The sequence below is a fragment of the Chlamydotis macqueenii genome, chromosome 1 (assembly GCF_036417535.1).
Source record: "Chlamydotis macqueenii isolate bChlMac1 chromosome 1, bChlMac1.mat, whole genome shotgun sequence".
NCBI lineage: Eukaryota > Metazoa > Chordata > Aves > Otidiformes > Otididae > Chlamydotis > Chlamydotis macqueenii.
The window spans coordinates 47,524,497-47,540,464 of record NC_141556.1 but is presented as its reverse complement, the minus strand read 5'-3'; the positions used below and the strand labels follow the sequence as shown (position 1 = coordinate 47,540,464).

The following is a 15,968-nucleotide window of genomic DNA, read 5'->3' as shown; positions in this document are numbered from 1 at the left end:
AGTGTGGATCAGACAGAGAGAGGAAAAGTAAGCGCATACAGGGATGTGAACACAAAGATAACAATGTCCCACGTAGTTTTCATTCTCCTTTAGAGTTCTTCAGCTGGTGTGTGCTGAGGGATGTACTACTACAAATTCAAAGGGTGCCGTTTGTATTTTACTTGCTTAACTCTGCTGCAGTGCAAAATCTCCTGTCTGGCTCCCAACCTGCCAAATGCCACCCTCATACTGCTGCCATGCCACAAGCTGGCTATAGCCATCCTCATTACAAGCCTCTGCCCCAGCTCCACTTGGGAAATACAACTCTCCTGAGCCATCCTTCATCTAACTTTTTATTGCCTTCATATACTTAACTTTGATGCTTATAACATTTTAATCAGATCTGACAGTCCTAATGATAAAAATCTCTTTAAATGCTATCATTATTTACTGTTGCACTACTACCAGGCAGATATCTCAACGGGTTTGATAAACTGCTTGCATAATATGTAGCTTTCACTTAAAATGTTGAATGACTAAGATTTTTATTTTAAACCACTGCTGTGAAACGTCACTGAAAATGCCCTGAAGATGATAATCAGAACATATTTTCTTCCTAAAATATTTGAGTCATCAGAGAGACAAGTTTACCTTATAAGAATATGGAAGTGTTTGATGGAAGTAATTTGGGGCTTGTTCTGTTTTCTTCGAATCCTAACTCTGCAACGTGCTGATGTTTTTCTATGCACCTTCATTTTTAAAAATGTAATCAACATACAATGGAACCCCAAAAAACCATGTTAATTAATAATAACATAGATTACAAGAAGGAAATTGTATTTATCATTGTGTCAAGCTTGCTGGGAATTGTCACAATGTTATACTGAAATTGTCCCCGTCTTTAACTTCCAGGTCACATTCACTATAGTTTAGTATGAATCCTGCTTGTTTTCTAAGCTGACCCCTTAGGAGACAATTGATCATTTAAGGATTCTTCTGGCTGTGGCTCTGGTTGGGATGAAGGTTAACAGGGAAAATATAGCTTATTATTAGAATAAACAAGGAACAAGAAATGTTTGAGATGGTTGTAAGACAATCATCGCATTATACACTACCTTGAGAGATAACTACACTTGAGATGGTTCGAGAACTTCTGTTTCATTTGCTCAGGCTTTGCAGAACTTCTGTTTCCAAAACTTCCATTTCTTAAGCCTGAAGTCCATAATTAGTAAGGCTGAGGTCTGGATTATATTAGTTTGTAAGATTTGAACAAAAGTTGATCTGATACGCTTGAGAAGCGGGATAAAGAAGAAACATGGTGCCAAACTTAAGAAAATAAAAAAGTAGGACTTAAATTGTGACATGATTATTCATTTTGCCTGTGCTATTTGCCATACAGATACAGAGTAATCAACACTGCCAGCCCCAAAGAATTTGCTGTCCTGCTTGAGCCCCAACATGGGTGAAAACATGAAAACAGAAGCCTTAAATATGGGGGGGTAAACAAATAAATAAATAAAAATCAAAGGCTCCTGCTTTGATCTGTCACTGCCCTGAACATTTAAACATCACACCCTGAATACGCAGAGTTGATCAGCCAGTTGAAGCACCTGGTAAGAACAGCCTGGAAACCCTTTGAGGGCAGGATGGTGGTGGGCAAGGTGGGCTGGGCAGTTTGCACCCACTGAGCAGTGGGACAAGGTATAGGGTGCGTGTGAATGGGTCCAGCGAGTTCACCTAGCCGAATCCCTCTGATAAAGGCGAAGTTTCTGTAAAACTTCAGTCCCACTTTCTAGCCTTCCAAAAAAAAAAAAAAAAAAAAGCCTGCATCCTCTCAAAATCCTTGCCGGGGAGGATGTCCTGGGTGTCAGCCTTCCTTGACACGGCAATGACTGACGTACCAGCTTTTAAGTAACGTCACGGATGTTTTCTGAGCAGAACACCCAAGGCTGCCCATGCCGTTATCTGTTCCCAGGGTCAACGCCCTTCAGCCGCTCGTTCCCCACGGCATCTTCTTCAGCCGGGGTTAAAAACAACCCAGCCCCGAGGCACGGCAGCAGCGCAAACGAGATTGGCCTCTTCGGAGCGATTTTACTCCCGGGCAGATGTTGGCGATGGGATTAGCATTTAGGCCAGGCTTCTGCCGGTTTATTTTCTCCCCCTCGCTTTTCACTTACCCGTTTGCTGACCCGCACCTCGGCACCCGCTCTCCTCCCCCAACTAGCCCCCTGCCCCAGCTACCTCGGCGCCGCTCCGCCGGGCCCCAAGCCCCGCACCCCCACCCGCCGCCTCCCGGTGCGGCGGAGACGGCAGTGCCCTTCCGCCCGGACGGGGCCAGGGTGGCGGGGGAAGCGCTGGACGGCGGCGGCGGGGCCCCGCGGGAGGAGCCGGTGAGGCGGTAGGGGGTCGTCAGGTGCGAGCCCCCCCCCCCCGCCGGGCCGGGGCGGTTCGATTACCAGCTACATGGAGAGACCAGCTGCTTTCCCCCGTCAGGTTTTTGGGGTGGCCCGCCCGGACTTTAGCAGTGCCCGCAGACGGCTCCTGAAGCGGCACCGGCTTCCGCGCCTGCAGCGAATAAAGCCGGGCCGCGTAGGAAGAGATTAGCTCGGGGTTTACCCTTCACCCGCGTAGAGATCGGCTGAGGACAGAGGCTACCCACCTCCCTAAAAATGGGATTCCCGGAACGCCCTAATGAAAAGCCGGGCCGGGATCAGCGGCTGGGAAATTAGAGCTGGGACACGGCTGCCCCCCCCCACCCCCGCCTCGCCAGCGTCAGGTTTAGGGAGAGGAAATATGGACGGAGAAGGAAAGGTGCCTTTTGTTCCGGCGGCGGCGGCGGCCCCAGCCCTCCGGCTGGTGCCGGGGAGGGGGTGGGGGGGAGGGAGGGCCGGGCCGCGCCCCCTCACCTGCCCCCGCCGCTCCCCCCCCCCGCTTTCGCCCGCCGCGCCGCGGCTGCCGCTTGTTTGCACTCGGCTTATCCGGAGCGGAAATTCCTTTCCGTTTTTGTGAATGACAAACTCATTACCGATTCATCAACACAACCTGTTCCAGCCGGCCCCGTCGCCGCGGCAACGGCCCCTTCCGCGCGCCCCCATTGGCTGCGGCGCAGAACGTCCCCATTGAGCCGGCCGCCCTCCGCCCCATTGAGGAGCCGCCGGGCCCGGCAGCGCCGCAACACCCGGGGCACCGGTACCGGCAACAGCAGCGCCTGCGGTGCCGAGCCGAGCCGAGCCGGGGAGCCCCGCTGGGCGGCACGTTAATTGGATTTCATTCACTTGGGGCGGAGGAAAAAGCCCGAGGGCTCGGGCTGCAGCGGCGATTAGGCAGGTTCATTCAGGGATTCATTGAGAAAAAAAAATACAAGAAAAAAAAAAAAAAAAAACCAACCAACGGAGGAGACCGGGCAGGCTGGCTGCGCGCACGCAGGCACACACACACGCTCACACTCACACACCGGGGCCGCTTCTCCCTCCCCGTGACTCCACCGCCTCGGGGGAGGCGGCGCGGAGTGGGGAGGGGGGGCTGCTGCGTGATTCATTTTCCCGGGGCGGAGGGAGATAAGTTGTGCGGAGTTGGAGGGGCGCAGCCCGTCTGCCCTGCCAGCCGCATGCCTCTGTGAGAGTGAGGGGCGCTTTCAGAGCCTGCTCCCCCCCTCCACCCCGATCCTGCACCGTCCTTCCTCATGCTAGATACGCTCAGACCCGTCCCTTTCGCGTCGGAAATGGCGATTAGTAAATCCGTGGCGTGGCTGAACGAGCAGCTGGAGATGGGCAACGACCGGCTGCTGCTGATGGACTGTCGGCCGCAGGAGTTGTACGAGTCGTCCCACATCGAGTCGGCCATCAACGTGGCCATCCCCGGCATCATGCTGCGGCGCCTGCAGAAGGGCAACCTGCCCCTCCGCTCCCTCGTCTCCAGCAGCGAGGAGGACCGGGAGCGCTTCGCCCGCCGGTGCGGCACCGACACGGTGGTGCTGTACGACGAGCACAGCCGCGACTGGAACGAGAACACGGGCGGCGAGTCCGTGCTGGGGCTGCTCCTCAAGCGCCTCAAAGACGAAGGCTGCAAGGCGTTTTATCTGGAAGGTGAGAAGGGTTTGGAGAGGGGGGATACACATCGCTGCCTGCCTGCTTGGGGGTCCGGAGCTGTTGGGGTGTCGGGGAGGCTCTCCCCGGAGAAGTTGGGGAGGTGAGGGGGTGTCCGCAGCGTCCCTGGGGCATCGCACATTGATGCTCCGGGAGGACACCAACCCAGGCAGGGGCTTTTTTTTTTCCCCCGCCCCCCCCCCCCCCCCAGCATCTCTGTCCTCGCTTTGTGTAAAGAGATCTCCGGGGCTGGAATGGCTGGGGCAGCGTGGGGAGGACGGGGGAGGGCAGACGTGGCGAGACCTAGGGAGGGCAGAAGCTCTCCCGAGGGCCCCGTGGGAAGAAACGGCGCGGGGCTTTCGTCCCCCGTGTGCTGAGCCCTCCACCGCAGCGGGCCATTTTCTTAAACCTTCTTTTCCGTTAGTCCGTCTGCGTGAGAGTGTGATTATTTTTTTTTTCTTTTTCCCGGGGCTCGAGAGGGTGGGAAGCAGATGCTCCTTTGCAGACAGGGCTGTACCAGGGAAATACGTCGGCTTGCCCTCTTATATCTGGTTGCATTCCCCCCCCCCCCTTCTTCGCTTTTCTCCCCAGGTGGTTTCAGCAAGTTCCAGGCCGAGTTCGCCCTGCACTGCGAAACTAACCTAGACAGTTCGTGTAGCAGCAGCTCTCCTCCTTTGCCAGTCCTGGGCTTGGGAGGCCTCCGAATCAGCTCCGATTCCTCATCAGACATTGAATCTGACATTGACAGAGACCCCAATAGTGCCACCGACTCCGATGGCAGCCCTCTCTCCAACAACCAGCCTTCCTTCCCGGTGGAGATTTTACCCTACCTCTACTTAGGCTGTGCCAAGGACTCCACTAACCTGGACGTTTTAGAAGAGTTTGGCATTAAATACATCTTGAATGTTACCCCCAACCTGCCTAATCTCTTTGAAAACGCCGGCGAATTCAAGTACAAACAGATCCCGATCTCTGACCACTGGAGCCAAAACCTGTCTCAGTTCTTTCCTGAGGCCATCTCCTTCATAGGTGAGACCCGGCTATTTGCTAACAGCCATATGTCAAGCAGCAGAATTCGATATTTTTTGTGTGTGTGTGTCTGTGTGTGCAGAATTCAGGCGATTTCGGGCGAGAAGCGGTGGCAGCGTTTCTGGTAGTCTCGAGTTGGGGGGGAGGAATGCCCCGCTTTCTCGTTTTAAAGCCGGTTTAAGTTGAGAGGCGGGTGGAGACTGTTTGGGGGGGATCATCAAGGACCCCCAGGGAATTGTAAGCAACGTTTGCAGGTTGCACACGCATACCTGGTTTGCTTGGCTGTGGGATTCCTCTCCGAGCCGTTTGTGTCAGAGCTGGGGGCTGAGCAATGCGCAGGATGGGGGGGATGGGGGGGATGATCTTAAATCCCTTGCTGGTGGGGATAGCGGGGCAAAAGAGCCCGGGCTCGATGGCTTATTCATCCTTTTTTTTTTTTTTTCTGTTGGGCTTTTTTTTTCTTCTCGAGGTTACTGAAGAGCAGTGTAATAAAAAGAAACGATCTAGGAAGCTAACTTTAGCTTTTAAATACAAGTTATTCATAAGCAGTATCCCTGGCAAATGTATAGTCAGAGCTTTAATTAAATCTGGTGGTAATAATGATCTACCTCTCGGGCTTGGTGCCTCGGTTAGCCAGCCCTTAGACATTACCCGTCAGCTTTGGAAACGCGTCCCCTTGGGCTCAAGGAGTCCTGGTTAAAATTTGCCCTCCCCTTGGTTTCGGGGAGGGCTAAAATCACCCCATCGGGGTGCGGTGGGGTGGGCATCGCAGTATCTGTTGGGAAGCTGTGCTGTAATCCGGTTGAATGATACCGGTAATAGTGGAGAATGTAGGTAATCTGAGCCCAGCAGGAAGAAATGTGGGCTGGAAGCCACAAAGAAACTAATCTCCAGGCATTGTAATGCATTTCCTATTACAAAGGAACCCATTTTCAACCAATGTTGACATCCTGTTCCTCCTAATGGGCTGTCCCCTGTGACTTCCCTCATTCTTTTAAAATGCCTGAATACCTCCATTGTTAGCTGCACAACAGTTGGAGAATAATTTAATAGACCTTTGCAGTCTGCCGGTCTGTATAAAAGGCATTCAGTGACATATTGCAGGATTTCCATGCTGGGGCAAGGGGACTGTAAGAATTCCAGGCGAATCTCCAGGCGAAAGCCTGTCTTTTTAAAACTGACTTTTAAAACAGTGTCACGCAGAGTATCCTGCTCCCTTTGTCTCATTCTTGAGTTTTCTCAGCCCCTGGACTCGGGTACATGTACGTAGGGGGGTGGATTCTCCTCTTGTCCTGGTTTTAAGCCGGTGAAGTTAACTCTTGCATGGCACTGGGGATCAGAATCGTTCTTTCTTCCTACTTGATGCTAATCTCACTGGTGTTGAGAGATCAGTTACCAACTCCCCTGTCTTACGTGTCCTTCTCTGCCTCTTTGTACAGATGAAGCACGGGGGAAGAACTGTGGCGTCCTGGTGCATTGCTTAGCAGGGATCAGCCGCTCGGTCACAGTGACGGTGGCCTACCTCATGCAGAAGCTCAACTTGTCCATGAACGATGCCTATGATATTGTCAAGATGAAGAAGTCCAACATTTCACCCAACTTCAACTTCATGGGTCAGCTGCTGGACTTTGAACGGACTCTGGGCCTGAGCAGCCCCTGTGACAATCGAGTACCAAACCAGCAGCTGTACTTTACCACCCCTTCCAACCAGAATGTCTTCCAGGTGGATTCCCTGCAGTCCACGTGAGCTCCCACCGCCTCCCTTCTCCTGTCCGTTTCATGGGATCATCCCTCAATGGTTTCTCTTTGGCAGTGATAAAGAAAAACGCAGCTTTCTTTTTCTGGCCTCTGCTATCATAAAAGCAGCCGCCAGTGCAGGCTAGGAAAGGTTACACAGTACGGAATCGGCTGTCGCGAAGGGAGGGAACGTGGTGAGCTCTCTGGGAAGGACCGCGCTGACCGGGAGGCAGGTGGGCAGCAGGCTCGTCCCTGCTTGCGCACTGGTTTGGGTCCGAGGACTTCTAAGGGGGTAGAGCAAGGCTGGACAGGCTGAGCACGTGCTCCCTAGAGACTGGAACTGTCCTGCTTCCCTCTCTGCTTTTGGATCTGTGACACACATTTCTGTCTTCAATGAAGACTGGTTATTTTTGTTTGTTTGTTTTAATTTAGAGGAGCCAAAGAAAGAGATTTCAGCTTAGTGTATTTGGAGTACTTGTTTGCCAGGAGCTCGGTAATATTCTACTTGATCAATGTAAATATTTAATTTTAAATCGATTTGCAATTTTTTTTAAAAATTCACATATATTCAAGAAATCAATCTAAGGGACATCCATGTTTTTGTTCTCCTCATAAATTCTGCTTTATTTGTTTGGATTTTTTTTTTTAATTGCAAAGAATATATTTGCAGCATGCTTAATTTTATTGTTCAACTGAAGCAAGGTTTCCATGAGGGAGAAATAGCAATGGTGAGAAGTTTGCAAGTCATTTTTTGTGAGCAAGTACAGTCTCTTTTTTCATATATTTTTCTTTTCCTTGTGGTAATTTTTTTTTCCCCTTCATGCTCTTGATGTAGTTTCCACATGATATATATATATATTTTTTTTTAATTAAATTAATTTTTTGCCTTACCTTTTGTAAATAGATCATCTGGGAGGAGGTTTGTCTTTGAATGCGAAAGATTTTTGATCACTTTTTAAAACTTTCAGATGTGCTAAACAGTGCATTACCTCTGTACAAATTCTTCAGGGAGCTTCACCTCAAATGCAATATTTTGCGTCTTTTTTTTTTTTTTTTGTATAAAACTGGAAGTATGTGCGAGCATTTGTACCTGTGTGTAGGCACAGTGAACCTGCACATGGTTGCCAATAAGGGAGAGTCTAATTCACAGTGTAAAAGTTCTAAGATGGAATTTATTATAAGAATGTAAAACCTTAAATTATTAATAAATAAATAACTATTTTTGGCTATTGAGAACCTGGCTGGTTTATTCCCCCTTTCCCTTCTGTGTGGGTGTAGTTAATTGCACATACACATATGGTTATGTTTAAAGGTAATGATTGCTTTCAATAGCTTTTGTACAGCCCCTAAGACAAAAAAGCCTTGATTTCCCCTTTGGTCCACTGGTGCTTAAATGAATAAACAGTGCATGTGCTGAATTCTTGTCTTGCTTTGGTGAAGGGAATGCTTTTGAAAGCCCTTAGGTTAATTGCGAAATATTCTGGCATCCCTTTCCTACCCCAGGGATGCACCTGACCATGGGCTATAAGCATTGAGTAAGGAGCTGCTGTTTTCTCGGCTTGTTCACAAGTTTTGGCCACTCTGTTACAGATGCCATGAGATGGGTTCTCTCCTCCTCTGTCTGGCAGGAACTCATTTGACAGAGATCCATCAACAGTCTGCAGCCTGTAAATTATTTTTCTGTTGCTGTTCAGCTGTGTGGCAACCCAGCAGGTGAAGGCAAGGAGGAAAAGTCTCTCTATACCCACAGTCACCTCATTTCCTCTTTGGAATCTTCAAGTAGTCCTGTCTCTGCAGAAGGAAAGGAGGATTATAGCGATTGCAAAACTTCCTGCTGCAATTTATTTTCATTAACATCCTTCCTGATGAGAAGTGGCCCAAGGTGGGGCTGTGCCAAAATCTGTGTGCAAGTACCACAGTGCTGGGCTGATGCTGCAGCTGGGGCTGTCGGCTGGGGTGCTGCAGAACTCCCGGCAGCCAGAGCACATTTCAAGTAATTTTAGAAATTGCAAGTGTGTGAAATGAAAAGCAAACAAAACACGTGGGGGAAAAAAAAAAAAAAAAGTGAGTCAGTGTCTCATGCAGTAGTGGCCTAGATTGAGTGCATAAACTGTGAAAGTAGAAGTGGGTTGCAGTTAAACTTGGCTTGTGCTAATCCAGTTTTGAACGGTTTCCGCTCTTGGCATTCCCTACGCTGCTCTGTTCAAAGTGGAGATTTGCAAGCAGCTCTAGCAATTTCCTGTCCAGCTGCAGCTCAAGTGACTCCCTTGGTTTTTTTTTTCTTTTTCTTTTTTTTTTTTTTTTTTTTTTTTTTAATATGGTCTGCGGATAATTTTAGCCAGTTTCCTCTTTGTGGATTATTAATCTGCTTTCCTCGTAGAACCTACATCGCTGCGTCCCTACTGTTCTGCTGAAGTCAACAGATGGCCTCCCCGCCACTTCCTCTCGTTTCGCTGTGGGTTTGTTGTCAGGCCACTTCTGAAATTAATAGTGTTTTCTGGCCGACTGCCACAGGCCATTACCACAAAGGGGAAGTAACACATCTGAATAGCAGGAAGCCGGGCAGGGTCACAGCATGAACTGAACCTGTTGAGCGCCATCGGGCCTCTCCCATTCAGCAAGTGTAGGGCTCCTCTTCCTTCCACCTCCCTTTTTTTTTGGTTTTTTTTTTTTTTTTAATTATTATTATTTTTTTTTAATACGCCTTGCACTGGGAAAAGGCTGATGCCGAATGCCTCAGCTGTTTGCACCGGGCAAATATTTCTGGCTGAATGAGTTGCAAATGTTAATTGTGACTAGGTGCCCGTTAAGGTGAGGAGGTAAAGAGCAGTGTGCGGCCTAGGGGAGGAGGGCCTTGGTTTTCTCTGCAAGCTGCTTTGCGAAGTTAGTGCTTGCAAGGGCTTCCTGCTTCCTTCCTGCCTCCCCGAATGACTAACACCAAATGGGTACTTCTGCAATTCATCATTTTTCAGGACAAGCAGGCAAAGAAGACAAGCTTTGCTCACGCACACACATACAGCAGGGTCAGGCAGAAAACTTGTTGCAGATTTTCCCTCAAGTGAGGCCTGAACTAAGGCTGTTAGTCAGAAACCTTGGCTGAACTTGAACCAGGACTGGGAAAGAACGACTTTGGTCACAGGCAAACCCAAAACAGAACTGAAGCCAAACCAAAACCTGGTTCAACCTGTGGTTTTCCTGGGGGTGTTCACACTGCTGGCTCTTAACTACAAACGGTTTGGAGGGAGAAGTGGTGAGGGCTCTCACCAGCAACATTCACCCTCCCTGCACGTGCTCCAGGGTGACTCTGGCCCAGCACGGTGACGGGAACAGCTCATGCCACACGAACGCTTGCCAGCTTTTCTGAGGCTGGGCTCTGCTTGCTCCTGAAGTCACTCCCCCCCCGGCACTTGTTTCAAAATAACTTGCTTCCTCTTTCCCCTCCCTCGTTTCGGTCCTTGCTGGGATGGGGCAGAGGTCTCTGGCTTCTAGGGGGTTTGGCAGCTATTGCAGTTCCTCAGCTGGTAAAGTAATTTGTAAAGGGAAGAATAAATCCTTTGTGCCTGTAGGGACAGGCCTGATGTGTATAGGAGAAAGGGAGGGCATATCCCCCCCTTTGCAGCTAAAAAAGTCACAACCTGCTTCATGTTATGATGTAGGAGTATGAGGTACTGAATTCCTTCAGAAGCTATGGAGATATTAGGAAGGAAAACTGTACCCTCAGGAGCAATTAGAGCTTTCTCACACAACCCATCTGTGTCTTTGACACAAAGGGTGAAATTGTGTCCCATGGCATCCATGTCCCCTTTGCTCTGGTAAGGCCAAGGTTCCCCTCGGTGTCTGGGTGCCCATTAGCACTTTGCTTTCCATTTTCTGTGCAATAACATTGTGTAGCTCACTGTACTGGTTCTGTTTCTTCCATTTCCTCTTTCCCGCTCACACCCTTTCAAACCACTGTGGCCACCTTCAAAATGTCTTCCAACTCTATCTGCTTTTTGTTGCTGTTGTAGCCATAATTTGCTCTTTCCCCATCCTTTTTCCTGTCCTTTTTTTTTAATGCTGCTCTTCCCCCTATGCCTTCTGTTCTTCCACAGACCTTTTCCTAAGCTCCATGGTCCTTTTTTTTTTTTTCTGTTTTGTTTTCTTACCGGTCTCTCTTTTCCCTGTTACTTTCTTGCTGTTTGTCTCATGTTTCCTAAATCAACTTCACTTTCTCCTGGCCTTAAGCCCTTCTGCTCCTCATTGCTTTGGCAGTGAAAAACAAGATGAGTTTCCTGGACTCAGTCAGCTGCAGTGAGCTATAGGAAAGGTGTACCTGAGAGGAAGAAGTAAGAAAACACCACTGCTGTCCTCTTGCCACTTCCTAGCAGATGACCCTGTTGCCCATCTCCATTCCCTGTTGCTGTGTGGATTGGGCTCCACATGGCTTCCCTGGGTCCCCTCTATGTAGCACCCCACGCTCTGCTCCTGCAAACAAGGAAGACAGGCGTGAGGAAGCAGCCTTTCCTCAGGGCCCAGCCAGCATCACAGGGCACACACCTGACTCTGAGGAGCGGGGAGTGGTGAGGAAAGCTGAGAGAGGCTGAAAATGTGGCTGCCCAAGGCAGCTCTGCTAGCAAAACTGAAGCTGGGCTTAACAGTTGTGTGTCTGGAGAGCATTTCTTCACCTTCTCTGAAAAGCTTATCCAAAATTTTTTTCCTGCCGGGAAGTGTGATGACACTTTATTCAGAGCTCCAGGAAAAACAATTGCATGTGAACATTTAAATGAGGCTACAGCTTAGGCCCTCTCTCCACGCCGCTATAAATCACCGAAAGCTTTGCCTGAGTGAAGACGGTGGAACAAATTGCTAAGCTCGGTTCAGTGCCCCCCTAGACCTTGACTGTGCGTGCTCAGCATTGCTCAGTTACCCCAGGAACACAAGTATGGGGCCAGACTCCTCCATCATGCAGCAGCACGTATGAGTGACTCCTGGGACTCCAGCGAGATGTTACATTCAAGAAAGGTGTCTGAGTTTGCTCCAAACACCTCATAGGGAAATAAAGGCTACCCACTGGTGTTTTCTCAGGGTGTATACCCCACTGGAGTATACAAACTCTGCCCTTTCTGCTCCCCACAACAGCCAGAAATGGATGGTGCTGCATCCTGCATCTCCTTTCTTTATTGCCAAATTTGAGAGGTAAGCATGTGCTGTAACTTAGCAGACAGCACAGGCAGAAAGTTGGTATGGGAGCTGCTCTCTTTTGAGTAAAGTGCTTGTCTCTGTAAGGAAAGGAAAAAAGTGTGTTAGATGCTTTCTGTTGTTTGTTATCGTAGGGATCTGCAAGCGCTGAGGGAATTTTGGAGTGCTCACAGCCATGGCTTTTCCTCATAAGGCAAAGATTAAGGATGTTGACTTACCACAGACACAAGGAGATGATTATCAAATGGAAAGTAGGGGTATGGAGTCTGTTTAGGAAATATTTCTTGATGACAGAAGTTGCATTCAGGACTATATTTGAGAGATGCAACCAGAAAGTGCGCCCTGCTCTACTTCACAGCTGCGATCCCCAGGACGCAGGAAGTGTGCAGAAATGCTGGCGCTGTCCCATCCCTAGGCTGTTCCAGCGCTGCAGATACCAGCGACATAAAATGATACTACGTGGGAGGTCTGTTTGTCATAATATGGAGACCATGGTGAAGCACTTTGCTCATTTTGCCAGGCGCACAAGTGTTTTGGAAAGTCCACCTTCCCAAACGGGCAGTGTCCTTGCTTAACTCCAAGAATTTTATTATAATGAACTTCTCTGTTTTTCTGTTAAAGCTATGGTTTGGGGCATTACAGAAGTCTTTTTTTTCATCTTTTTTTTTCCTGCTGACCTCAACTCTGTAGGAAATAAATTCCCATCTGCAAGTGAAGCCATCTGAAAAACATATTGATGGCTGACACTTGGTTTACTCAGGGCAGAAGTTCTTTACAGTTTAAAGGTGGCATTTTTTTTCCCTTTGCTGGGAAATGATGTCCTTACAAAAACAGACTGGAAGCACTAGTATTTAGTATTTGTGAAAGCACATTAGCTGGTCAGTTGGTTGGCTGGACACTCAAATGATGTCAATCAGCATAGCAGCAGAGACTACCAGTGGAGACTCTGCCACAAACTGGTGGTCTTAACACTCTTGAACGCCTTGCCGACATTATCTGCCTCTATATAGAGGCCATTAGGGATTTTTGTAGATCCTTTTTCCCTGCATACAGTAATATTACAGGATTCTGAACTAGACATAGAGCTAGGAAGTAAAAATGTCTCAATGCAGCGAGAGAGAACTTTTCTCCTTATTTTAAAACCTGGTAATTTTAGTGTCTTGGGGACCTACTAACACATAAAAAAAAAAAAAAATTCAGGAGCAGTGAGGCTTCAGCTATTGCTCAATTGATTAAGATTTCCCGTGCTATCAGTGATCTAAATTGCATTTTCTGTGTCAGTATTTCTAGCACAATCATTTGTTTGAGGGGTTTCTAGGCCAACCCTACTCTCTGTGAAGTCGTGTAGTGCAGCACCTCTCATCTGGGCTGAAGTTCAGCTCATGCGGAAGCCCAGCACTCTGAGCCTTAGGAATTCAGTAATGCTCAAACTGTGTGCAGGACACTTTTGTTGTAAATAAAGACAAAATGTATTTGATTTCTGGGAATACAGAACAGGAACAACAAATCAGTCTTTCACACATACATTTACAGTCCCTCACCCAGATTTTTTGTTTTAAATGAAATTTTGGAGGCTACTGTATGTGAACAAAAACATTTTATATTTGCAAATTATCATGAGAGCAGACAGCAATGTCTATTATTAAGGTGGACCAATGCTTTCTCTTAAAAGAGGACTTTTATTTTCAGATGTTTACGGCTTTGCCTGACTTTGTTTGGACTCGAATATAAATGCCTCAGGTCAATCTATAAAGATGAAAAGAAATTAATATCCCTCTGAAAATGTCATCCTAAAAGACTTGGCCCTTTTTTTTTTCTGAAGAAAATGCCTTGTTTTTTGTCTGTGTAACAAAATCTGTTACTGTTTCCTTGAACATCTTCAGCACTCTGTGCCTGGAGGAAGGGACACAAAATCTGGCAGGGTGTGTCGGGAACGCCTGGCACGCCTGGCACGGGTTCCCTGAAAAGCTCCTTTTGCCCAAGATTTGAGCAGTTGAAAGATGGTGATTTGCACATGCCAAGCAACTGCGTCTTGAACTTTCTTTAGAAGTTAGCAGCGATAAAATTTAGCTGAGCCGGCTCCTGTTGTTGAGCTTCCAGCCCCACCGAGCAGCGACAGCACAGTATCCTGGGAGGAGGGAAGGGATGAGTGATGTGTCAGTGAGGTAGAGGATTGTGCAGTCAGTCTGCCCCAAAAACAGTAAATTTGATTGCACAGCTACACTGTTTCTGTACCTGAGCCGTACCGGTCACAGCTGTCTCGAGTGTCTCTGCGATGTGCAGTGTAAATACTCTTTACACCTCTGTTTTCCCCAGGCAAAATATGGATGAGATCAGTCATCTAAGAACAGTTTTGGTGTAGGGCAGAGAAGAAAGTGCACATCAGCTGACAGAAAGCAGGGTATCTGGGTGATGTTGCTGGAAAGGCAAGTGATGAGAAAAGGCGGCTATTTCTGGGGTTCATTGCCAGCTAAACTTTATCAGCTTTAAGTTGTCTCAGGTGGCAGATAGGTGCACAAGTTCTTCTGTAAGCTTCAAAGTGCGTGACATTGCAACCTTAATAATATTCTTCTAATGGTGTTTTCACTTCATGCCAGCAATACATATTTCAACCTCTCTGTTGAGGTCTAAATGAATGGCATTCCTATGGCTTTACACAACAATAGCAGAGATCACACTCAAGCCCTCAGTTTGTTATTACAGTATTAAGGTTTTAAAAGACCCTGTCAATTATGGTGGAGTAAAATTAACAGGATTCTAATTTTTTATCCTTCAAAGTGTATGTTGGCTTCCTTTGGCAGGGATTTAATCATCTGATATGTTTATATAGTACCTTGTCTAATGAGAGCTGGTTAGAGCCATGGGACATTATTGTGATGTTAATAATAAATACGATAACTATCTGGGGTCAAAAGAAAATTTCCTTTTTTTTTTTTCCCTGAGTCCTGCATAGCCAGGTACAGTGTGTAGCTTGACTTAAATAATGTGTGTGTTGCTGTATTCCAGAATGACAGTTCTTATCTACATCCTTGGATTGCTGAATCTTATTACAGAGTTCAATGAGCTTCTTCCTGTCAGTAAAGTTATTCACATGCTTAACTATTGGCAAAATCAGACTCTGGGGCATTCTTTTGGCTGTGAAAACACGTTGCACACTGCAGGCTGCATAATAATTGATAATATCGACTAATGATTTAAGAAGCTAGGAATTCTTGGCCAGGGCAATTTCTCACATTATTAGAATTTTCTGAATTGACTAATGAGCTAAATGCCCTTGTGTTTTGTCTGCTCAGCACAAGCGAGGAAGAAGCAGTTTGCTTGGGAAGTGCAGAGCTCTCACACCCTGGGGAGCTGGTCCCACAGAGCAGCATCAAACAGGGAACTTAGGCAACTCAGTCCTAAGTCACGAGCCACTTAAATGGTAGCCATCCTGCCTCTTTGCTTTTGAGAGCCTCACAGGCAGGACTCATGGTTCATGTTGTTGCAGCTCTATAAACTGAGTCCCTGAAATAAAGCTGAAGTAATACAGTGATGAATCAGGCCCAGGAGCCGTGTGTGTGAGTGCCATTACTTGGGGGAAAAAAGGAAGAATAGACTTTCTAATGTATTCTTGTAAATGTGAGTTACTGTTATTCAAGAAACAGAAAGGAACCTGTATTGTTCCAAAGTGAATGTCAGATGATTCTGTTCCTTGCGCCTTGTACCTTTGGTGATGATGAGGATTGATTCATTCTCTGTAGAAGTTTCTAGCTGTTTTCATATCTTGGGTGTCTGCCTAGAAGTCACAATTTTTGTCAGGCATGACTTTGATCTGTTGGTAATCACAGACCTGGGTAAAGACAGTGGGTTTGCTTCTTTCAGATTCAGTACCAGAGAGTTTAATAAATGCTCCTTTATACAAAGATGGCAGGAAGCAGACATGGGTTATGGCCCAAGGCAAGGAGAGCGTGACAAAGCTTG

At 47.6% G+C, this 15,968-nt stretch overlaps 1 protein-coding gene across 1 annotated transcript; it reads left to right on the top strand.

The window, feature by feature from the left end:
- The first annotated feature begins 3,145 nt into the window (after positions 1-3,145).
- On the top strand, positions 3,146-8,066 carry DUSP6 (dual specificity phosphatase 6). Its single transcript, XM_086740062.1, has 3 exons — positions 3,146-4,064; positions 4,656-5,093; positions 6,533-8,066. Exons 1-3 carry the CDS (start codon positions 3,662-3,664, stop codon positions 6,838-6,840), a joined length of 1,149 nt encoding a protein of 382 aa, XP_086596188.1. The 5' UTR covers positions 3,146-3,661; the 3' UTR covers positions 6,841-8,066.
- The last annotated feature ends 7,902 nt before the right edge of the window (positions 8,067-15,968 follow it).